General features: G+C 44.7%; 2 protein-coding genes and 1 non-coding gene across 3 annotated transcripts in view; all 3 read left to right on the top strand.

The window, feature by feature from the left end:
- The first annotated feature begins 2,047 nt into the window (after positions 1–2,047).
- On the top strand, positions 2,048–5,766 carry rpl29 (ribosomal protein L29). The gene is made up of 4 exons (XM_055869923.1): positions 2,048–2,106; positions 2,572–2,623; positions 2,859–2,923; positions 5,578–5,766. The coding sequence occupies exons 1-4, from the start codon at positions 2,050–2,052 to the stop codon at positions 5,683–5,685; spliced, it is 282 nt and encodes a 93-aa protein (XP_055725898.1). The 5' UTR covers positions 2,048–2,049; the 3' UTR covers positions 5,686–5,766.
- Positions 3,097–3,321, top strand: LOC129816084 (small nucleolar RNA SNORA73 family). The gene has a single exon (XR_008753526.1). It is a non-coding gene; the product is annotated as a small nucleolar RNA SNORA73 family (small nucleolar RNA).
- A 3,178-nt stretch (positions 5,767–8,944) lies between the features above and the next one.
- iars1 (isoleucyl-tRNA synthetase 1) overlaps positions 8,945–25,080 on the top strand; it is a 163,954-nt gene continuing 147,818 nt past the window's right edge. The window contains exons 1-6 of the mRNA XM_055869922.1: positions 8,945–9,032; positions 9,499–9,622; positions 9,916–10,072; positions 13,385–13,504; positions 15,865–15,947; positions 20,804–20,921. Of these exons, the coding sequence (XP_055725897.1) occupies positions 9,504–9,622; positions 9,916–10,072; positions 13,385–13,504; positions 15,865–15,947; positions 20,804–20,921 (597 nt within the window). The 5' untranslated portion in view covers positions 8,945–9,032; positions 9,499–9,503. The remainder of the gene's footprint in view (positions 9,033–9,498; positions 9,623–9,915; positions 10,073–13,384; positions 13,505–15,864; positions 15,948–20,803; positions 20,922–25,080) is intronic.

Here is a 25,080-nt window from a genome sequence, read left to right as displayed (position 1 = left end):
CGACAACACACAGAGAGCAGGGGTCAACTGAACCACTGAGCACCATACCACAACACACAGAGAGCAGGGGTCAACTGAACCACTCAGCACCATACCACAACACACAGAGAGCAGGGGTCAACTGAACCACTCAGCACCATACCACAACACACAGAGAGCAGGGGTCAACTGAACCACTGAGCACCATACCACAACACACAGAGAGCAGGGGTCAACTGAACCACTGAGCACCATACCACAACACACAGAGAGCAGGGGTCAACTGAACTACTGAGCACCATACCACAACACACAGAGAGCAGGGGTCAACTGAACCACTCAGCACCATACCACAACACACAGAGAGCAGGGGTCAACTGAACCACTCAGCACCATACCACAACACACAGAGAGCAGGGGTCAACTGAACCACTCAGCACCATACCACAACACACAGAGAGCAGGGGTCAACTGAACCACTGAGCACCATACGACAACACACAGAGAGCAGGGGTCAACTGAACCACTGAGCACCATACCACAACACACAGAGAGCAGGGGTCAACTGAACCACTCAGCACCATACCACAACACACAGAGAGCAGGGGTCAACTGAACCACTCAGCACCATACCACAACACACAGAGAGCAGGGGTCAACTGAACCACTGAGCACCATACGACAACACACAGAGAGCAGGGGTCAACTGAACCACTCAGCACCATACCACAACACACAGAGAGCAGGGGTCAACTGAACCACTCAGCACCATACCACAACACACAGAGAGCAGGGGTCAACTGAACCACTGAGCACCATACCACAACACACAGAGAGCAGGGGTCAACTGAACCACTCAGCACCATACCACAACACACAGAGAGCAGGGGTCAACTGAACTACTGAGCACCATACCACAACACACAGAGAGCAGGGGTCAACTGAACCACTCAGCACCATACCACAACACACAGAGAGCAGGGGTCAACTGAAACACTCAGCACCATACCACAACACACAGAGAGCAGGGGTCAACTGAACCACTCAGCACCATACCACAACACACAGAGAGCAGGGGTCAACTGAACCACTGAGCACCATACGACAACACACAGAGAGCAGGGGTCAACTGAACCACTGAGCACCATACCACAACACACAGAGAGCAGGGGTCAACTGAACCACTCAGCACCATACCACAACACACAGAGAGCAGGGGTCAACTGAACCACTCAGCACCATACCACAACACACAGAGAGCAGGGGTCAACTGAACCACTGAGCACCATACCACAACACACAGAGAGCAGGGGTCAACTGAACCACTGAGCACCATACCACAACACACAGAGAGCAGGGGTCAACTGAACTACTGAGCACCATACCACAACACACAGAGAGCAGGGGTCAACTGAACCACTCAGCACCATACCACAACACACAGAGAGCAGGGGTCAACTGAACCACTCAGCACCATACCACAACACACAGAGAGCAGGGGTCAACTGAACCACTCAGCACCATACCACAACACACAGAGAGCAGGGGTCAACTGAACCACTGAGCACCATACGACAACACACAGAGAGCAGGGGTCAACTGAACCACTGAGCACCATACCACAACACACAGAGAGCAGGGGTCAACTGAACCACTCAGCACCATACCACAACACACAGAGAGCAGGGGTCAACTGAACCACTCAGCACCATACCACAACACACAGAGAGCAGGGGTCAACTGAACCACTCAGCACCATACCACAACACACAGAGAGCAGGGGTCAACTGAACCACTGAGCACCATACCACAACACACAGAGAGCAGGGGTCAACTGAACCACTCAGCACCATACCACAACACACAGAGAGCAGGGGTCAACTGAACTACTGAGCACCATACCATACCTTTGTTGTTCATGGTTGTAGAAAATCATGTGGACTGACAGTGACACCTCCTGGCTGGAAATGTTGACGGTGTAATGTCTTGTAGACGGCGCTAGGCGGCAGTGTCACCCATTCAACGTCTTGTCGTTGTTTCCGTCTCCGCTCCTGATTCGATGGTTCATATATGGGTTCGTTCGGTTTAGTTCTTTCTCTTCCGGTTGTCGTCTCTTACGTGTGGCAGGTAACGAATTTCACTCCTGAGTCTAACATGTAAATCTGCATCAATCCTCCTGTGATTTTAGATTCATATAAGCCATGAATGTGTGTTTATAGTGTAAAATATCACGAACCACACAGGCATCTTTATATTTGCTAAATTTGTTCCCGCTTGGATGAGTAAAACTACATAACTAGGTCGGGTGTCCCTTTCTACCCGCTAGCTATTCTTGCTAGGAAAACACTCCACCAATCTCACCAAATTGAAAAGGTGTCAAATGTTTTGGATAATACTGTCGGAACTGTATCTAAAAGTTTTCAGCACGTACAAGGCGACAATGTCAATGTTTACATCGTTGCAAACCCCTACGGCTTGTTGCTAGCTAGCCAGTCGGCATCGTAGAAGTACTAAGTGTAGCGGACATGTTCCAGCGTGGGTTTTTTGGTCAGTTCTGAAATTAAACTAATTTCTCTTCTCTTCCGTCAACAGATCCACAGAACAGAAATGGCAAAGTCAAAGAATCACACCACCCACAACCAGTGTGAGTAGAAATGAATGGTTCGGAAGTTAAGTTCGTTAGCTAGATACAAGGGATGGTGCCAAGCTAACTAGGTCGTTGGCATTACAGGAGTAGCAGCAGCCTACCCGGTTGTTTGTGTCCGTTTTCGAAATAAGTTGACTAGAGCTCTGCAGGAGTAGCCTGAAGCCTGTTTTCATTTTGAGGTCATTGTTTCCATAAACGTGTTGACAAGTCTCTTTCTCCTGTCTGTCCACAGCCCGTAAGGCCCACAGGAATGGGATCAAGAAGCCCAGACCAGACCGTTACGAGTCCATGAAAGGGGTATTTAATATTAATCTGCTGGCCTATAGACCTTTATGATTTGTATGCAGTTTGTAAAAGTTGCCAAGTTTAGATCAAGGGCATTGTCATTCACACCTGGATGTTTATGTAAATCAGATGTAGGTGCCTTTGCCTCAATAATATAAATGTAACAAAATGAAGGGGCCCTAATTCCGATGTGGACATCCTGTGAGGTTGCTCTCGCATGGCTCTGTCCTTGTGGCGTATGGGAGCGTAGTACTTCACAGTGCTGTGACGTACAGTCCCGTTCCACGACATCGTAGAGCAAGCTTTGTCCCCGGCCCTCGGGCTGGTGAGGATGGCGTTCTGTATATTCCTACATCTTCCCAGAGCTCCTTGGGCCATGACTGGGGGGCTAAACCATGCATGGCACAGCTTTTAGACTTACTCACAGGTGCTACTCTCCCGTCGTCATGCTTCATTTACACAGATGGCCCAATTCTGATATTTTGCTCAATTGTTGGCAAAAGCGCTGATCTCATCTGCCAAAGATTTAACTGACTTGCCTAGTTAAATAAAGGTAAATAAATAATAAAATTAGAATTAGCCTGTCTAAATACAATCGTATGTATGGACGTGTCTCTTTGGTTAATACTGTATTCATGTACTCATGGTCAGACTGGACGGTAGAAGTCTCCGCTGGGCTGATTGTATTCATCACCGTCCGCACCTACAGCTCTTCATACCGCTCGCGGCGGCTTTCTGTACGACTCCCGCAAGAACTGGTCACAAACCGCAGTCCCACATTTTTTTTTTAGACGGATGTGACGCAGCTCGCTTGCCAGCCATTGTCGCAGCAATTTTGTTCCCTATAGGCAATATCGAAATGCATTTCTGGTAATAGGATGCTAACTAGTTTACGGATCCCATCTTTGGCACAATAGGGAAACTCTAGATGGGTATAACCCCATGCTTCCGCCTATTTATTTATAGTCGCTACGCTGCATCTTTTGGGCTACACGTGATAATGCTTATTGCTAATAGCATAGATGGTAATATAGACCATAGGCTAGATGCATGGTCCAGTATTTTTAAAATAATTTAGGAAATGATTCTATTTTGTCAGTGTAATTTTATTTTCATTCATTTTGGGGTAAAATGTATATTTTTTAAAGTCACCAGAACTGAGCTTCTCTGTTCTACATAAAAAATGATCTAGGGGGTGACCCTGGACCCCCAAAACAAGTGGGAGGGACCCCCTCTAATTGTCAAACAAATCACTTCAAACAGTAGGCTTCCTGCTCAGTTCCATCCACCATAATAATTCAGCCTACTGTAATTCATTTAAATACGTTTCTGCAAATAATTTCAGGCATTTGGTTGGCCATATTATAATTTCAGACATTTGTTTGGCCATATAATTTCGAACATTTGTTTGGCCATATAATTTCGAACATTTGTTTGGCCATATAATTTCGAACATTTGTTTGGCCATATTATAATTTCAGACATTTGTTTGGCCATATTATAATTTCAGACATTTGGTTGGCCATATTATAATTTCAGACATTTGGTTGGCCATATTATAATTTCAGACATTTGGTTGGCCATATTATAATTTCAGACATTTGGTTGGCCATATTATAATTTCAGACATTTGGTTGGCCATATTATAATTTCAGACATTTGGTTGGCCATATTATAATTTCAGACATTTGGTTGGCCATATTATAATTTCAGACATTTGGTTGGCCATATTATAATTTCAGACATTTGGTTGGCCATATTATAATTTCAGACATTTGGTTGGCCATGTTATAATTTCGGACATTTGTTTCGTAAATAGATTGATTTGATTGGTCATACAGCTCTGAACTAATTCACATTGACTCCTTAGAATTGGGGAGTAACAAGATTTGTGACATTTCGTGTTAAAACAATTCATGCTTGTCCACATGGTCTGAAATTCAGCTAACGTGACCTGTTTTTCTTTTTACGCTTTTGTTTATTGAATGGAGGGATGATGTACTGGAGGTGTGGGTGAGATGCTTAGTGAAGGAGGATATGGGGCCCGTGCAAGAATCACGCTTTTTCATTAATAAAAATATATTGGAACTCCATATCAACTGGCACTCAACCTTTCTGCTGCAGGGTCTTTTTCAAGGGATCCTGGTCACATGTTTACACATGAGGATGTGATGTTCCTCATGTGCGCTCTACCAACCCTTACTTCCTGTTTTCTTACGCTTCAGATTTATACTTTATTGAATTAACTGTCAGTATTGTTTCTATATGAAGAGTTTATCTAACTTACTCACTCTCTTTACCTCTCTCCCTCCCTCCTTACATCTCTCTCCCTCCCTCCTTACATCTCTCTCCCTCCCTCCTTACATCTCTCTCCCTCCCTCCTTACCTCTCTCTCTCCCTCCCTCCTTACCTCTCTCTCTCCCTCCCTCCTTACCTCTCTCTCTCCCTCCCTCCTTACCTCTCTCTCTCCCTCCCTCCTTACCTCTCTCTCTCCCTCCCTCCTTACCTCTCTCTCTCCCTCCCTCCTTACCTCTCTCTCTCCCTCCCTCCTTACCTCTCTCTCTCCCTCCCTCCTTACCTCTCTCTCTCCCTCCCTCTTTACCTCTCTCCCTCCCTGATTACCTCTCTCTCTCCACCTCTCTATCTTTATCACTCTCTCCCCCCAGGTTGACCCTAAATTCATGAAGAACATGCGTTTTGCCAAGAAGCACAACAAGAAGGGTCAGAAGACAGCCAACGCAGCAGCCAAGAAGATCGCTGATGCAGCCCCTTAGACTGCGTGGCTACTCTGTATCTCCACGTCCCATTGACTTTGTTACCATCACAATAAAGCTATGCTTTGTTTAAAAAAAAAAGGATTGGACGTTTTACAATATAACCTAATTTACTGATCTATCCCTTTTAATATTACAGGGTTGACTGTTCATGTTATATATCCTAAAATAGCCAATTGTCCTAGCTCTCCTACCTCACCATGGCTGTCGTTTCCAGCAGCACTATGGCATCCTTCAGCTTGGACATGGAGACGACCAGAGCTATACATTGGCACCAGTCTTTTAAAGGGTCAATCTGTGATTGGACTTTAATTTCATGATATATATATATAGCCATTGATTCTTGAAGAATATAACTTAAATATCTGAGAGTGGTTCAACTATCGTACCCCCATCAGAACCCCCAAAAAATGTTTTCATCGATTGTAAACAATGTAATTGTAAACAAACACTATAGTTTCAAAACATGGTTCGTGTTATAATTTGAATACCATAAATGGTCATTCCATACAGCCATAGCTCTGTCCATCCAGCCGGATGGGTGAACGCTTTGAACTGCGGATTGCACCTTTTTAAAGGGATGTCCAAAGTTTATTTGCAGAAGGATAACATGGATTGGGATGAATTGTGGAGTGTGAGATGATAGCTAGGGGGGTCATGGGGTAGCAGACGAACTGTGGATTATGAGTCTTGTCACAGGACTGGTGTCTATTGTGTTGACACTAAACGGGGTACCATCAACAGGACTGGTGTCTATTGTGTTGACACTAAATGGGGTACCATCAACAGGACTGGTGTCACAGACTGACCACCAGACCCTGGCTATTGGCTAAACTGACTAGAGGGGATGTTTACAATGTCTAGGCCTAAATGTTAAGACAGTGTTACAATATACAGGGAAAAGATGACAGGACTTCTCTATTCCAAACCTATTTTCTCTGTATAGTACCACTGTTGTCACACACTTGTTTTTAACAACAATATCTTTGTTGTTCCACAGAAATGCCTTGTGTGGGGAGAGACACTAGATGTGTTCGAATACCCATACTCACATACTGTTTACTACATACTATTAGTTCATTTTAGTATACTGTAAATGAACCGTATCCTTTCAGTTGAGTGTACTTGCTCTTCGCCTGTCTACCGGAAGTTGATACTCTTGCTAGTTAGTTAGCTTAACAAATGACTAGTTCAGACATTTTAAGACTTCCGGTGTGTTCTTAAATTCAATCTGGAGTGTCAGATTGTCCGTTTGTAAATTCAGATGGTTTCGCTCTTGGACACAGACTGGATGCTCCGGCCGAGGAGTAGGGTTGATTTGAGCGTTCTGACCTTACAATGGCAGTCAAGCACCCAAGCTAACGTTGGCTAGCTTGCTAGCTGCTTCCAGACACAAATGAGACCACTCTGACCATTTTACTTGCCCTAGCAGAGCTGGTTAGGCAGTTTTCATGTTACTCATAGCGTTGGTGGCTGTAACTGCTGCTGGCAACAATTTAATTATGCTTTTTTACAGAGGATAACTGACACCGGCCATATTCAACCGGATTGAGCGCTCGTAAATTCATTACTGTCTCTGGTACTCAGACAAGAGTGCTCTGAAATCGGAGGAGATAGCCAGAGCGAATTTATAAAGCACCCGACTATACCATTTAGCTTAGTTGGGTAGTTAGTAAGATAGCCTATAGTTAATATACTGGCAAGTTTGATGTACAAGTAGCCAACTCACGTTGGGTAGCTAGCTAACAACATAACGTTACCGGTAGATACTGCTGTAATGCTATGTGGTTTGTAAGGACAGCGTAGCTAACCTTATCAGCCAACATAACGTGTCAGGTAAGTTATTTGAAAAGTTATGAGTTTATTACATTGCTTAACATTTGTCATAATTAGTTAAAGTAATGAATTTGTATCCGCTCTCGTTGTACTTCGGCTGGATATTTTCCGCCATTTTCTTCAAATCTGGAAACGATGTGAAGCCACGCCCATTTCCTGAAGAATTGCATTATGGGCACTAAAGTACGGAAATAATGTCCTCTGCGTGTATACTTCATATTTTGGCGAATTTAGTACGACATCCGGGAACTTTTGGCATACTAACTTTAATAACTTTAAATTCAAATACAGATCAACAATTTACATTCTTACATCATACAAAACAGAACGCAGGTATTAATGAGAAAATACTGGAACAAACAAAAAATATAAGAAAATAAACTATTCTAGTGCAATTGTAATCACTCTGAAAAAGTATTATTGTAATGATTTAGGAAAATGTTATTATTGTTATTGTTCACTAGGGTTAATGTTTTAATAAAATAGTTACATTCAATAAAAAAAAAGTAATTTTGGTATAGAATTTTGGAATTTTTGTTTGTGTATGAAGTATTTGGCAGCAAGAATAAAAAAAATCACAATCATTTCAGTGGTCTTGTTATCATTGCAATAGTAACATATATCTTTCATGTCAAACACATACAGTGAGGAGAACAAGTATTTGATATACTGCCGATTTTGCAGGTTTTTCTACTTACAAAGCATGTAGAGGTCTGTCATTTTTATCATAGGTACACTTCAACTGTGAGAGACGGAATCTAAAACAAAAATCCAGAAAATCACATTGTATGATTTGGGATCTTTGCATAAAACATCGTTAATTTTGAGTGCAGTTATAGATTTTCTTTTGTAGTTTCTCTTTTCAAGTGCAAAAAAGTAACTAGTGTTTCTTTCCCCCTCTTCAATCCATCCATTTTGCTCTTGACCTTACAAAGGCACCCTTTGCCAGATCTGTGTAAAGCTGTTCTAATTCTAGTTGTAAAGACTTGAATACAGACTCCTCTTCTTCAGATAGATTATCTTTCTTTAGAAAACTGTCAAGCTTGCTCATCATCTCCTTTTCTTTATGGTTCTTTAATTGCATCAGCTCTTTGGCGCGTTTAATGGCTACCACTCTGACTTTATATTTGAAAAATTCCCATCTACTTCCATTACCCAAGTCTTTTCTTGCAAAAATATCTTTAGCTAATGATTTGATGTTTTCAATGAGAGCAGTATCTTAAAGAAGTGTATTGTTTAATTACCAATATCCTCGAACACCTTTTGATTTTTTAGTAGCTTGTAAATTCAGGGAAATCAAGTGATGATCAGAAAAGGGAGTCAACTGATGATCTACATCTATAACAAATTGTAACAAAAAAGGGAAATTAGGAATAAATCTATTCTAGTGGGTGTATTCGAACACAGCTACAGTCGGTGTGATGCATCATTTCCGCTTCCGCTTTCCCTCTGATTGCATCAGTTCCCTGTCATCAGTTCGTCTAAGTTAGTAGCCGGGGAAAGAAAGACATGTGAGTTTACTTGAATGGGAATTTAAATATTCTTATGTTGAACTGTTGTACAATTAAACTATATTTACCTACCGTTGATGCAATATGCATCCATATGAATGCTAACGTGAGGGTACAGTGTCACGGAGTAGTCGAAAGTACTTAGCGAGCTAGCCGGCTAAGCTAACCAGCCCACTTGCATGTGCACAGCAAGGATACGTCGTTACAAGCATGCATTCGTTCGTAATTTATAACTAGATTTATTCAACATCGATACTAGCCAGTTATAAACCCAGTTAACTGAATTAGCCAACATGCATATGAAACCAACTAACGTTACTGAAAGGATAATTGCTGCGTGCTAGTTAGCTAACGTTATGTTTGTTTTGAATTTATAGAATGTTGAGCTGTTGTGTAACATCATCATTGGTTGCCATTCACTTTCCCTCCAATAGTCAACTAACTATGATGTGTTTCTATCACTCAGTGATCATGGTGGAGCCGGTTCCTGAATCCATCCACTTCCCTTCTGAGGAAAAGAGGATCCTGCAGCTGTGGAAGGACAAGGACTGCTTCCAGGAGTGTCTCAAACAGTCCAAGAACAGGCCCAAGTAAGTACAAGGACCATGCCACCTGGACCAGTCGAGTCATTCCTGACTGTCAAACAGTAACATACAGTTTCCACATCGAAGGAGTATTGTAGACAGAATTCCTCTAACCATTGTTTAGTCAAAGATTAAGCTTATTAACATAAAGTCTGTCTACAGGTGAACTTTTTACACATGCAGAATAGTAGGGCAGTGAGTGCATGAAACCACACATCACTAAGCCCGATATGTAAGTACACAACAAAAAAGAAGAAGATGAATCTGTTTTATGAATGATGTGTAAACTCTAATTCCAGGTACACGTTCTATGACGGGCCTCCGTTCGCCACAGGTCTCCCCCACTACGGTCACATCCTGGCAGGGACCATCAAAGACATCGTGACTCGCTTCGCCCACCAGAGCGGGTTCCACGTGGACCGCCGGTTCGGCTGGGACTGTCACGGCCTGCCTGTGGTAAGAATGTCTTTGGGATACTGTACTTGTTGCTAGGGCTGTGGCGGTAATGGAATAACCGTGTAACCGACGGTTATAGATGAAGACCGTCATGAAAATAAAATAACCATCAAAACCGTTGAAATAGCCCTGCATTCATAAGTTTTGTTAACTTTATTTTCATGTAGATAAACTTGACCTAATATTTGGGGCGGCAGCGTAGCCTAGTGGTTAGAGCGTTGGACTAGTAACCGAAAGGTTGCAATTTCGAATCCCTGAGCTAACAAGGTACAAATCTGTCGTTCTGTCCACGAACAAGGCAGTTAACCCACTGTTCCTAGGCCGTCATTGTAAATAAGAATTTGTTCTTAACTGACTTGCCAAGTTAAATGAAGGTAAAAAATATAAAAAATCGGGAGTGTTTACGAATGATTACTATTTACCTTTCTACATTTCCTCTTTCCAACGGTCCTTTGATGCTGGAGGAACTAACCGCTAGATGAGTGGGGGTGTAGAGTGATGTTGGAGGAGCTAACCGCTAGATGAGTGGGGGTGTAGAGTGATGCTGGAGGAGCTAACCGCTAGATGAGTGGGGGTGTAGAGTGATGCTGGAGGAGCTAACCGCTAGATGAGTGGGGGTGTAGAGTGATGCTGGAGGAGCTAACCGCTAGATGAGTGGGGGTGTAGAGTGATGCTGGAGGAGCTAACCGCTAGATGAGTGGGGGTGTAGAGTGATGCTGGAGGAGCTAACCGCTAGATGAGTGGGGGTGTAGAGTGGAGCTAACTGCTAGATGAGTGGGGGTGTAGAGTGATGCTGGAGGAGCTAACCACTATATGAGTGGGGGTGTAGAGTGATGCTGGAGGAGCTAACCGCTAGATGAGTGGCGGTGTAGAGTGATGCTGGAGGAGCTAACCGCTAGATGAGTGGGGGTGTAGAGTGGAGCTAACCGCTAGATGAGTGGGGGTGTAGAGTGGAGCTAACCGCTAGATGAGTGGGGGTGTAGAGTGGAGCTAACCGCTAGATGAGTGGGGGTGTAGAGTGGAGCTAACCGCTAGATGAGTGGGGGTGTAGAGTGGAGCTAACCGCTAGATGAGTGGGGGTGTAGAGTGGAGCTAACTGCTAGATGAGTGGGGGTGTAGAGTGATGCTGGAGGAGCTAACCGCTAGATGAGTGGCGGTGTAGAGTGATGCTGGAGGAGCTAACCGCTAGATGAGTGGGGGTGTAGAGTGGAGCTAACCGCTAGATGAGTGGGGGTGTAGAGTGGAGCTAACCGCTAGATGAGTGGGGGTGTAGAGTGGAGCTAACCGCTAGATGAGTGGGGGTGTAGAGTGGAGCTAACCGCTAGATGAGTGGGGGTGTAGAGTGGAGCTAACCGCTAGATGAGTGGGGGTGTAGAGTGGAGCTAACCGCTAGATGAGTGGGGGTGTAGAGTGGAGCTAACCGCTAGATGAGTGGGGGTGTAGAGTGGAGCTAACCGCTAGATGAGTGGGGGTGTAGAGTGGAGCTAACTGCTAGATGAGTGGGGGTGTAGAGTGATGCTGGAGGAGCTAACTGCTAGATGAGTGGGGGTGTAGAGTGATGCTGGTGGAGCTAACTGCTAGATGAGTGGGGGTGTAGAGTGGAGCTAACTGCTAGATGAGTGGGGGTGTAGAGTGGAGCTAACTGCTAGATGAGTGGGGGTGTAGAGTGGAGCTAACCGCTAGATGAGTGGGGGTGTAGAGTGGAGCTAACTGCTAGATGAGTGGGGGTGTAGAGTGGAGCTAACTGCTAGATGAGTGGGGGAGTAGAGTGGAGCTAACTGCTAGATGAGTGGGGGTGTAGAGTGGAGCTAACTGCTAGATGAGTGGGGGTGTAGAGTGATGCTGAAGGAGCTAACCGCTAGATGAGTGGGGGTGTAGAGTGATGCTGGAGGAGCTAACCGCTAGATGAGTGGGGGTGTAGAGTGGAGCTAACCGCTAGATGAGTGGGGGTGTAGAGTGATGTTGGAGGAGCTAACCGCTAGATGAGTGGGGGTGTAGAGTGGAGCTAACCGCTAGATGAGTGGGGGTGTAGAGTGGAGCTAACCGCTAGATGAGTGGGGGTGTAGAGTGGAGCTAACCGCTAGATGAGTGGGGGTGTAGAGTGGAGCTAACCGCTAGATGAGTGGGGGTGTAGAGTGGAGCTAACCGCTAGATGAGTGGGGGTGTAGAGTGGAGCTAACCGCTAGATGAGTGGGGGTGTAGAGTGGAGCTAACCGCTAGATGAGTGGGGGTGTAGAGTGGAGCTAACCGCTAGATGAGTGGGGGTGTAGAGTGGAGCTAACTGCTAGATGAGTGGGGGTGTAGAGTGGAGCTAACTGCTAGATGAGTGGGGGTGTAGAGTGGAGCTAACCGCTAGATGAGTGGGGGTGTAGAGTGGAGCTAACCGCTAGATGAGTGGGGGTGTAGAGAGGAGCTAACTGCTAGATGAGTGGGGGTGTAGAGTGGAGCTAACTGCTAGATGAGTGGGGGTGTAGACTGATGCTGGAGGAGCTAACCGCTAGATGAGTGGGGGTGTAGAGTGATGTTGGAGGAGCTAACCGCTAGATGAGTGGGGGTGTAGTGATGCTGGAGGAGCTAACCGCTAGATGAGTGGGGGTGTAGTGATGCTGGAGGAGCTAACCGCTAGATGAGTGGGGGTGTAGAGTGATGTTGGAGGAGCTAACCGCTAGATGAGTGGGGGTGTAGTGATGCTGGAGGAGCTAACTGCTAGATGAGTGGGGGTGTAGAGTGGAGCTAACTGCTAGATGAGTGGGGGTGTAGTGATGCTGGAGGAGCTAACCGCTAGATGAGTGGGGGTGTAGTGATGCTGGAGGAGCTAACTGCTAGATGAGTGGGGGTGTAGAGTGGAGCTAACTGCTAGATGAGTGGGGGTGTAGTGATGCTGGAGGAGCTAACCGCTAGATGAGTGGGGGTGTAGTGATGCTGGAGGAGCTAACCGCTAGATGAGTGGGGGTGTAGAGTGAAATGGCGTTTTTGTAATTTTTTTGTTGTTGATTTGTGGACTTTCTTTTATACATTGCACATTTTCATTGCTTGCTGGTAAATAATAGTTTATAGTCTAATCACCGCTGATCAGACTCGGTCCTGGCTGATATGCTGCGCTTGGAAAGACCAAAACAATTGCTGCCCTCCAGTCCTCATAGAATAGCAGTCTAGGTAGTGTCGGCCCGCAATACACTTTTATGAAGTCCCGTGTGGGAGCCTACCGTTTGTAAAACAGCCAATTTACCCATAATGCTCCCTCTGTGTTTCTATACCATTACAGATTGATAAACCCCCTAATGCTCCCTCTGTGTTTCTGTACAATTACAGGAGTATGAGATTGATAAGACCCTGGACATCAAGGGACCGGCCGATGTGGCCAAGATGGGGATTGCTGAGTACAACAGGCAATGCAGGATGATCGTCATGAGATACGCTAACGAATGGGAGGTGTGCAAACAACCATACAAATACTATATAATTACACTGTAATTATATAGGGCTGGTACACTATGTAATTACACTGTAATTATATAGGGCTGGTGCACTATGTAATTACACTGTAAATATATAGGGCTGGTGCACTATGTAATTACACTGTAAATATATAGGGCTGGTGCACTATGTAATTACACTGTCATTATATAGGGCTGGTACACTCTGTAATTACACTGTAATTATATAGGGCTGGTACACTATGTAATTACAGTGTAATTATATAGGGCTGGTGCACTATGTAATTACACTGTAATTATATAGGGCTGGTACACTATGTAATTACACTGTCATTATATAGGGCTGGTACACTATGTAATTACACTGTCATTATATAGGGCTGGTACACTCTGTAATTACACTGTAATTATATAGGGCTGGTACACTATGTAATTACAGTGTAATTATATAGGGCTGGTACACTATGTAATTACACTGTAATTATATAGGGCTGGTACACTATGTAATTACACTGTCATTATATAGGGCTGGTACACTATGTAATTACACTGTCATTATATAGGGCTGGTACACTCTGTAATTACACTGTCATTATATAGGGCTGGTACACTATGTAATTACACTGTAATTATATAGGGCTGGTGCACTATGTAATTACAGTGTAATTATATAGGGCTGGTGCACTATGTAATTACACTGTAATTATATAGGGCTGGTGCACTATGTAATTACACTGTAATTATATAGGGCTGGTACACTATGTAATTACACTGTCATTATATAGGGCTGGTACACTATGTAATTACACTGTCATTATATAGGGCTGGTACACTCTGTAATTACACTGTCATTATATAGGGCTGGTACACTATGTAATTACACTGTAATTATATAGGGCTGGTGCACTATGTAATTACACTGTAATTATATAGGGCTGGTGCACTATGTAATTACACTGTAAATATATAGGGCTGGTGCACTATGTAATTACACTGTCATTATATAGGGCTGGTACACTCTGTAATTACACTGTCATTATATAGGGCTGGTACACTATGTAATTACACTGTAATTATATAGGGCTGGTACACTCTGTAATTACACTGTAATTATATAGGGCTGGTACACTCTGTAATTACACTGTAATTATATAGGGCTGGTGCACTATGTAATTACACTTGAATCCTGATTATTTGCATTTGAGATATTCCTCAAGTGTTCCGTAACTGTATTTCACAATAGTTGTTCAGTCCCAATACCGTTTTGATTACTGCTGATAACATTATGCTCCGGTTTAGTGCACACTGTTATTACAGTCTGTCCAAGGGGCTGTATTCATCAGGAGTCACTGTTATTAGTCTGTCCAAGGGGCTGTATTCATCAGGAGTCACTGTTATTACAGTCTGTCCAAGGGGCTGTATTCATCAGGAGTCACTGTTATTAGTCTGTCCAAGGGGCTGTATTCATCAGGAGTCACTGTTATTAGTCTGTCCAAGGGGCTGTATTCATCAGGAGTCACTGTTATTACAGTCTGTCCAAGGGGCTGTATTCATCAGGAGTCACTGTTATTAGTCTGTCCAAGGGGCTGTATTCATCAGGAGTCACTGTTATGACAGTCTGTCCAAGGGGCTGTATTCATCAGGAGTCACTGTTATTAGTCTGTCCAAGGGGCTGTATTCATCAGGAGTCACTGTTATTACAGTCTGTCCAAGGGGCTGTATTCATCAGGAGTCATGACAGTCTGTCCAAGGGGCTGTATTCATCAGGAGTCACTGTTATGACAGTCTGTCCAAGGGGCTGTATTCATCAGGAGTCACTGTTATGACATTCTGGCCAAGGGGCTGTATTCATCAGGAGTCACTGTTATTACAGTCTGTCCAAGGGGCTGTATTCATCAGGAGTCACTGTTATTAGTCTGTCCAAGGGGCTGTATTCATCAGGAGTCACTTATTACAGTCTGTCCAAGGGGCTGTATTCATCAGGAGTCACTGTTATTAGTCTGTCCAAGGGGCTGTATTCATCAGGAGTCACTGTTATTAGTCTGTCCAAGGGGCTGTATTCATCAGGAGTCACTGTTATGACATTCTGTCCAAGGGGCTGTATTCATCATGAGTCATTGTTATTAGTCTGTCCAAGGGGCTGTATTCATCAGGAGTCACTGTTATTAGTCTGTCCAAGGGGCTGTATTCATCATGAGTCACTGTTATTACAGTCTGTCCAAGGGGCTGTATTCATCAGGAATCACTGTTATTAGTCTGTCCAAGGGGCTGTATTCATCAGGAATCACTGTTATTAGTCTGTCCAAGGGGCTGTATTCATCAGGAGTCATAACATTCTGTGTTTTTGTCCGCCAGAACTCTGTAACCAGGATGGGACGGTGGATTGACTTTAAGAACGACTACAAGACTCTGTACCCCTGGTTCATGGAGACGGTCTGGTGAGTTGAATCCTGTTGTTTGAGAATGGAGTGTAATATATGCCATTTACAAGACGATTTTTTTATCCACATTGCCTTCGTCGTGCGCGTAATCAAACCCACTATCCTGGCGTTGCAAGGGCCACGCTCCACAACATTGTTGTCAAACTATGGCTCGCGGGCCTGTTCTACCTGTTAAGTTCATGTTTTAAGTATCCTTATATTTCTGTTATTACGGGGCTATCACTCAGTCAAGAGTGCGCATGCGCAGGAGGTCTTGGTCGTTGTTGGACCTAGCCTCGAGTGTGATGGCTACTTGTAGTGTGTTCATATAGTATAGTAAACTTCGTTAAACTGGAACTTTGTCGTTGTGTCATTTCGAGTTAACACTACCTGGCCCGTTCAGTTCAACCCACGAGCCCGTTCATTCCAGCCAGAGTTTGTAGAAATTATATATATATATTTTGACAAACGGCCACTAAGAAATCTGTGCGGCACACCGTTGAATTAAAAAAAATCAAAAACAACGTGACCCTCGAGCCAAAAAGTTGGCCCAAACATGCTCTACAAACTGAGCTACAGAGCACCACGTTTGTCCCTGGTTTGTCTTAGATAATGTCCTTGCACACTGCGTTTGTCCAGTGCCTTCAGAAAGTATTTATACCACATGTTGTTGTTTACAGCCTGAATTCAACATGGATTAAATGGATTAAATCAACATTTCTCACCCGTCTACACACAACACCCCATAATGACAAAGTCAGAACATGTTCTTAGAATTTCTTTTACACATTTATTGAAAATGAAAATACAGAAATATCTAATTTACATCCAGGTGAAGTTGGATGTTTACGTACACCTTAGCCAAATACATTTAAACTCAGTTTTTCACAATTCCTGATATTTAATCCTAGTAAAAATTCCCTGTTTTAGGTCAGTTAGGATCACCACTTTATTTTAAGAATGTGAAATGTCAGAATAATAGTAGAGAGAATGATTTATTTCAGCCTTTATTTCTTTCATCACATTCCCAGTGGGTCAAGTTTACATACACTCAATTAGTATTTGGTAGCATTGGCTTTAAATTGTTTAACTTGGGTCAAACGTTTCGGGTAGCCTTCCACAAGCTTCCCACAATGAGTTGGGTGAATTTTGGCCCATTCCTCCTGACAGAGCTGGTGTAACTGAGTCAGGTTTGTAGGCATCCTTGCTTTGCACACGCTTTTTCAGTTCTGCCCACAAATTTTCTATAGGATTGAGGTCAGGGCTTTGTGATGGCCACTCCAATACCTTGACTTTGTTGTCCTTAAGTCATTTTGCCACAACTTTGGAAGTATGCTTGGGGTCATTGTCCATTTGGAAGACCGATTTGCAACCAAGCTTTAACTTCCAGACTGATGTCTTGAGATGTTGCTTCAATATATCCACATAATTTCCTTCATCATACCAGAGGACATTTCTCAAAAAAATACGATCTTTGTCCCCATGTGCAGTTACAAACCGTAGTCTGGCTTTTTTAAGGCGGTTTTGGAGCAGTGGCTTCTTCCTTGCTGAGCGGCCTTTCAGGTTATGTCGATATAGGACTCGTTTTACTGTGGATATAGATACTTTTGTACCTGTTTCCTCCAGCATCTTCACAAGGTCCTTTGCTGTTGTTCTGGGATTGATTTGCACTGTTCGCACCAAAGTACTTTAATCTCTAGGATACAGAATGCGTCTCCTTCCTGAGCGGTATGACGGCTGCGTGGTCCCATGGTGTTTATACTTGCGTACTATTGATGGTACAGATGAACGTGATACCTTCAGGCGTTTGGAAATTGCTTCCAAGGATAAACCAGACTTGTGGAGGTCTACAAACATTTTTCTGAGGTCTTTTGATTTTCCCATGATGTCAAGCGAAGAGGCACTGAGTTTGAAGGTAGGCCTTGAAATACATCCACAGGTACACCTCCAATTGACTCAAATTATGTAAATTAGCCTATCAGAAGCTTCTAAAGCCATGTCATAATTTTCTGGAATTTTCCAAGCTGTTTAAAGGTACAGTCAACTTAGTGTATGTAAACTTCTGACCCACTGGAATTGTGATACAGTGAAATAATCTGTCTGTAAACAATTGTTGGAAAAATTACTTGTGTCATGCAAAAAGTAGATGTCCTAACCGACTTGCCAAAACTATAGTTTGTTAATAAGCAATTTGTGGAGTTGTTGAAAAACGAGTTTTAATGACTCCATCCTAAGTGTACATAAACTTCTGACTTCAACTGTAAGTATTCACACCACTGAGTCAATACTTTGTAGAGTCACCTTTGGCAGCGATTACAGCTGTGATTCTTTCTGGGTAAATCTCCAAGAGCTTTCCACACCAGGATTGCCCATGATTTTTTTCACAATTCTTCAAGCTCTGTCAAATTGGTTGTCGATCATTGCTTGACAACCATTTTCAGGTCATAGATTTTCAAGCAGATTTAAGTCAAAACTGCAAGTCGGCCACTCAGGAACATTCACTGTCTTCATGGTAAGCGACTCCAGTGTAGATTTGTCCTTGTGTTTTAGGTTATTGTCCTGTTGAAAGGTGAATTCATCTCCAGTGTAGATTAGGCCTTGTGTTTTAGGTTATTGTCCTGCTGAAAGGTGAATTTGTGTCTGTTGGAAAGCAGACTGAACCAGGGTTTCCTGTAGGGTTTTGCCTGTAGGATTTTCACTATAATTGTAGGCTAACTGTAAGCCGTCATGCACAATCAATGAACCAACAGCATGGCCTAGGGCTACACGTTCTCTCCCATAAGGTAACCAGTCCATCCACTTCGCACAACAATACAGTCCTCACTCAAAGACGATTACTAGAATGTGTTTCATGTTGTAGTATAGGCTAGACCAATTATGTACCAAAGACTTTTTAAAATTAGTAATAAAAAAAAATCTCCCAATGCGTAATATGCAGTAGGCTATGTATTGGGGCGGCAGAGTAGCCTTAGTGGTTAGAGCGTTGGACTAGTAACCGAAAGGTTGCAAGTTCGAATCCCCAAGGTTCAAATCTGTCATTCTGCCCCTGAACAAGGCAGTTAACCCACTTGTTCCTATTTGTTCTTAACTGAGTTAAATAAAGGTTTAAATAAATAAAAATATATTGTATAATGGCACAATCATCATTTTAATTCAGTTTTTTTGGGGGGGGGGGGGCTTAAGCTCTAATATGGATGTTTTTAATGAATCACATTAGAAAGCGCTGTTTATTTCGTTACTTTGAAACAACATAAACAACAACATAAACAACTACCATGTTTTCACACTCAGTTTTCAACCTTTTTTTTCTCTTCGATTTGACCAATCACAAGCGAGGTGAGTTTTAAAAAGCACCATACTGTTGTTATGGTAACTGTTTTGATGTGATTTTCGATATACTTTGATGTCATAGTGGCTGTGGACAGTAGAGCCATGAGTGACAGGGCCCGATTGCATAAAACACCATAAGTTAATCCCCCCCCCTTATCTTTTCCCCTTTTAATCTTGTCTTATCTCTAAGTGGGTTGCATAAAGCTTTTCCTAAGTGTTTGCCTAAAGGGATTTCTTTAAGAGAATGTCATATTTCACTTAACTTTCCATTTTAGATATGAAGTCACACTTCAGGTTACCCTTTATCTAATTCGACAGTTGCAACAAAAAAAATAAACATATTAAGGGCAAAGTTGATATAAAAACTTACGCTTCCTCCTAAGCTCCCTTAACTGCTAGTTACAATTAGAGACCATGGCTGGATACATTATCGTGTCTGATGATGAAGAACGACAGGATCATCAAGGAAAATGTTTTAAAGAAGAGTATTTAGGGACGGAGAAAGTCCACTTGGATACTATGTCTGACGGGCAACTACTGTTTTGACACGAGAGCTGCAGGAAGTCCTTGATGAAACGACGAGGAGGAACCAGGGAATCTCAAAAAGAGTCCGAATTAAACTAAGATAACTCCCCCAAAAAATCTGTCATTCATTTTGAAGTTTTTTTTTTGACGAAGAGATCTTAGTTGTGCAATTTTACATTTTTAACGAATGGTGCAGTATTTTTCAATAAAAAACAATGTCAACAAAGACTTTTTATTGAAGAATAGCTACCGTTGACCAATCACAGATGAACGGGACAAGACTCTTCTGCTCCGAACTTCAGTTTTCCTCCACAATTTTTTTGTTGTTCCCGAACAGCTGGAGAGAAAAAAAACATCTCACACAGTGTAGGCATCATTTTTGCACAAACTTGTTCTAAACTGTTTCGGCTGGGAAGCCTTTAAACAATTCCCTTAAGTAAGGGAATTAGCTGCCCTTTGCGAGGTATTGGAAAACCTCCCTGGTCTTTATGGATGAATGTGTTTTTGAAATTCTCTGCTCGACTGAGGGACCTTTACAGATAATTTGTGGGGGATAGAGATGAGGAATTCATTCATAAATCATATTAAACACTATTTTGAGTCCATGCAACTTATTATGTGACTTGTTAAGCACATTTTTACTCCTGCAGTTATTTAGGCTTGTCACAACAAAAAGGGTTGAATAATTATTGACTCAAAACAGCTTTTAAGTTTTTTATTGATTTGTAAACATTTTGAAAACCCATAATTACACTTTGATATTATGGGGTATTGTGTGTAGGACCAGTGACACAATCTAAATTGAATTCATTTTAAATTCAGGCTGTAACGTAACAAAATGTGGGAAAAGTCAAAGGGTCTGAATACTTTTCTTGAAGACACTGTAGTGTATAAATGTCTCGGTGACGTTTTGGGTGAAATATTGGCTTAATAGTGAAACAATGTTTTACAGTGTTACTCCTCACAACATTTCAACAGTGTTTATTTTTACTGTTATTCCTCTCTGTCCCCCTCCCCAGGTGGGTGTTCAGGCAGCTGTATGATAAAGGTCTGGTGTACCGCGGGGTGAAAGTCATGCCCTTCTCTACCGCCTGTAACACGCCACTGTCCAACTTCGAGTCTAACCAGAACTACAAGGTACACACACACACACACACACACACACACACACACACACACACACACACACACACACACACACACTAGAACAACATGGCTCGCCAACCCTGTTAGTCAAGGCTAAAACCTATAGGAGGGTAGCCCTCCAGGAACAGGGTTGGAGTTAACCTATAGGAGGGTAGCTCTTCAGGAACAGGGTTGGCGTTAACCTATAGGAGGGTAGCTCTCCAGGAACAGGGTTGGAGTTAACCTATAGGAGGGTAGCTCTCCAGGAACAGGGTTGGAGTTAACCTATAGGAGGGTAGCTCTTCAGGAACAGGGTTGGAGTTAACCTATAGGAGGGTAGCTCTCCAGGAACAGGGTTGGAGTTAACCTATAGGAGGGTAGCTCTCCATGAACAGGGTTGGGGTTAACCTATAGGAGGGCAGCTCTCCAGGAACAGGGTTGGAGTTAACCTATAGGAGGGCAGCTCTCCAGGAACAGGGTTGGAGTTAACCTATAGGAGGGTAGCTCTCCAGGAACAGGGTTGGAGTTAACCTATAGGAGGGTAGCTCTTCAGGAACAGGGTTGGAGTTAACCTATAGGAGGGTAGCTCTCCAGGAACAGGGTTGGAGTTAACCTATAGGAGGGTAGCTCTCCAGGAACAGGGTTGGAGTTAACCTATAGGAGGGTAGCTCTCCAGGAACAGGGTTGGAGTTAACCTATAGGAGGGTAGCTCTTCAGGAACAGGGTTGGAGTTAACCTATAGGAGGGTAGTTGGAGTTAACCTATAGGAGGGTAGATCTCCAGGAACAGGGTTGGAGTTAACCTATAGGAGGGCAGCTCTCCAGGAACAGGGTTGGAGTTAACCTATAGGAGGGTAGCTCTTCAGGAACAGGGTTGGGGTTAACCTATAGGAGGATAGCTCTTCGGGAACAGGGTTGGAGTTAACCTATAGGAGGGTAGCTCTTCAGGAACAGGGTTGGGGTTAACCTATAGGAGGATAGCTCTTCGGGAACAGGGTTGGGGTTAACCTATAGGAGGGTAGCTCTCCATGAACAGGGTTGGGGTTAACCTATAGGAGGGCAGCTCTCCAGGAACAGGGTTGGAGTTAACCTATAGGAGGGTAGCTCTTCGGGAACAGGGTTGGAGTTAACCTATAGGAGGGTAGCTCTCCATGAACAGGGTTGGGGTTAACCTATAGGAGGGCAGCTCTCCAGGAACAGGGTTGGAGTTAACCTATAGGAGGGCAGCTCTCCAGGAACAGGGTTGGAGTTAACCTATAGGAGGGTAGCTCTTCAGGAACAGGGTTGGAGTTAACCTATAGGAGGGTAGCTCTCCAGGAACAGGGTTGGAGTTAACCTATAGGAGGGTAGCTCTTCAGGAACAGGGTTGGAGTTAACCTATAGGAGGGTAGTTGGAGTTAACCTATAGGAGGGTAGATCTCCAGGAACAGGGTTGGAGTTAACCTATAGGAGGGCAGCTCTCATGGAACAGGGTTGGAGTTAACCTATAGGAGGATAGCTCTCCAGGAACAGGGTTGGAGTTAACCTATAGGAGGGCAGCTCTCCAGGAACAGGGTTGGAGTTAACCTATAGGAGGGTAGCTCTTCAGGAACAGGGTTGGAGTTAACCTATAGGAGGGTAGCTCTTCAGGAACAGGGTTGGAGTTAACCTATAGGAGGGTAGCTCTTCAGGAACAGGGTTGGAGTTAACCTATAGGAGGGTAGCTCTCCAGGAACAGGGTTGGAAAACCCTGCTTTACACGATATACCCACTAGCGTGTTTGACTGTCAAGGTATAGCCCAGGACTCATGAAGACTGTCGAGGTGTAGCCCAGGACTCATGAAGACTGTCGGTGTAGCCCTGGACTCATGAAGACTGTCGAGGTGTAGCCCAGGACTCATGAAGACTGTCGAGGTGTAGCCCAGGACTCATGTAGACTGTCGAGGTGTAGCCCAGGACTCATGAAGACTGTCGAGGTGTAGCCCAGGACTCATGAAGACTGTCGAGGTGTAGCCCAGGACTCATGAAGACTGTCGAGGTGTAGCCCAGGACTCATGAGGACTGTCGAGGTGTAGCCCAGGACTCATGAGGACTGTCGAGGTGTAGCCCAGGACTCATGAGGACTGTCGAGGTGTAGCCCAGGACTCATGAGGACTGTCGAGGTGTAGCCCAGGACTCATGAAGACTGTCGAGGTATAGCCCAGGACTCATGAAGACTGTCGTGGTATAACCCAGGACTCATGTAGACTGTCGAGGTGTAGCCCAGGACTCATGAGGACTGTCGAGGTGTAGCCCAGGACTCATGAAGACTGTCGAGGTGTAGCCCAGGACTCATGAAGACTGTCGAGGTGTAGCCCAGGACTCATGTAGACTGTCGTGGTGTAGCCCAGGACTCATGAGGACTGTCGAATACCTAGGATAGGATAAAGTAATCCTTCTAACCCCCCCCCTTAAAAGATTTAGATGCACTATTGTAAAGTGGTTGTTCCACTGGATATCATAAGGTGAATGCACCAATTTGCAAGTCGCTCTGGATAAGAGCGTCTGCTAAATGACTTAAATGTAAATGTCGAGGTGTAGCCCAGGACTCATGAGGACTGTCGAGGTGTAGCCCAGGACTCATTAAGACTGTCGAGGTGTAGCCCAGGGCTCATGAGGACTGTCGAGGTGTAGCCCAGGACTCATGAGGACTGTCGAGGTGTAGCCCAGGACTCATGAGGACTGTCGTGGTATAACCCAGGACTCATTAAGACTGTCGTGGTATAGCCCAGGACTCATGAGGACTGTCGTGGTGTAGCCCAGGACTCATGAGGACTGTCGTGGTATAGCCCAGGACTCATGAAGACTGTCGAGGTGTAGCCCAGGACTCATGTAGACTGTCGAGGTGTAGCCCAGGACTCATGAGGACTGTCGAGGTGTAGCCCAGGACTCATGAGGACTGTCGTGGTGTAGCCCAGGACTCATGAGGACTGTCGTGGTATAGCCCAGGACTCATGAAGACTGTCGTGGTATAACCCAGGACTCATGTAGACTGTCGAGGTGTAGCCCAGGACTCATGAGGACTGTCGAGGTGTAGCCCAGGACTCATGAAGACTGTCGAGGTGTAGCCCAGGACTCATGAAGACTGTCGAGGTGTAGCCCAGGACTCATGTAGACTGTCGAGGTGTAGCCCAGGACTCATGTGGACTGTCGAGGCCCAGGACTCATGAGGACTGTCGAGGTGTAGCCCAGGACTCATGAGGACTGTCGAGGTGTAGCCCAGGACTCATGAGGACTGTCGAGGTGTAGCCCAGGACTCATGAGGACTGTCGAGGTGTAGCCCAGGACTCATGAGGACTGTCGAGGTGTAGCCCAGGACTCATGAGGACTGTCGAGGTGTAGCCCAGGACTCATGTGGACTGTCGAGGTGTAGCCCAGGACTCATGAGGACTGTCGAGGTGTAGCCCAGGACTCATGAGGACTGTCGAGGTGTAGCCCAGGACTCATGAGGACTGTCGAGGTGTAGCCCAGGACTCATGAGGACTGTCGAGGTGTAGCCCAGGACTCATGAAGACTGTCGAGGTGTAGCCCAGGACTCATGAGGACTGTCGAGGTGTAGCCCAGGACTCATGAGGACTGTCGAGGTGTAGCCCAGGACTCATGAGGACTGTCGAGGTGTAGCCCAGGACTCATGAGGACTGTCGAGGTGTAGCCCAGGACTCATGAGGACTGTCGAGGTGTAGCCCAGGACTCATGAGGACTGTCGAGGTGTAGCCCAGGACTCATGAGGACTGTCGAGGTGTAGCCCAGGACTCATGAGGACTGTCGAGGTGTAGCCCAGGACTCATGAGGACTGTCGAGGTGTAGCCCAGGACTCATGTGGACTGTCGAGGTGTAGCCCAGGACTCATGTGGACTGTCGAGGTGTAGCCCAGGACTCATGAGGACTGTCGAGGTGTAGCCCAGGACTCATGAGGACTGTCGAGGTGTAGCCCAGGACTCATGAGGACTGTCGAGGTGTAGCCCAGGACTCATGAGGACTGTCGAGGTGTAGCCCAGGACTCATGAAGACTGTCGAGGTGTAGCCCAGGACTCATGAAGACTGTCGAGGTGTAGCCCAGGACTCATGAAGACTGTCGAGGTGTAGCCCAGGACTCATGAAGACTGTCGAGGTGTAGCCCAGGACTCATGAGGACTGTCGAGGTGTAGCCCAGG

The sequence above is a fragment of the Salvelinus fontinalis genome, chromosome 18, assembly GCF_029448725.1.
Source record: "Salvelinus fontinalis isolate EN_2023a chromosome 18, ASM2944872v1, whole genome shotgun sequence".
Taxonomy (NCBI): Eukaryota; Metazoa; Chordata; class Actinopteri; order Salmoniformes; family Salmonidae; genus Salvelinus; species Salvelinus fontinalis.
Note: the sequence above shows the minus strand (reverse complement) of the source record. Positions and strands in the feature narration are given on the sequence as shown.

Bases quoted from the DNA above. Each gene is read 5' to 3' on its own strand.
- rpl29 (XM_055869923.1), top strand. From the start codon at position 2,050: ATGGGTTCGTTCGGTTTAGTTCTTTCTCTTCCGGTTGTCGTCTCTTAC. The intron at 2,624-2,858 runs GTGAGTAGAAAT...GTCTGTCCACAG, and splicing joins TCACACCACCCACAACCAGT to CCCGTAAGGCCCACAGGAAT. The intron at 2,924-5,577 runs GTATTTAATATT...CTCTCCCCCCAG, and splicing joins GTTACGAGTCCATGAAAGGG to GTTGACCCTAAATTCATGAA.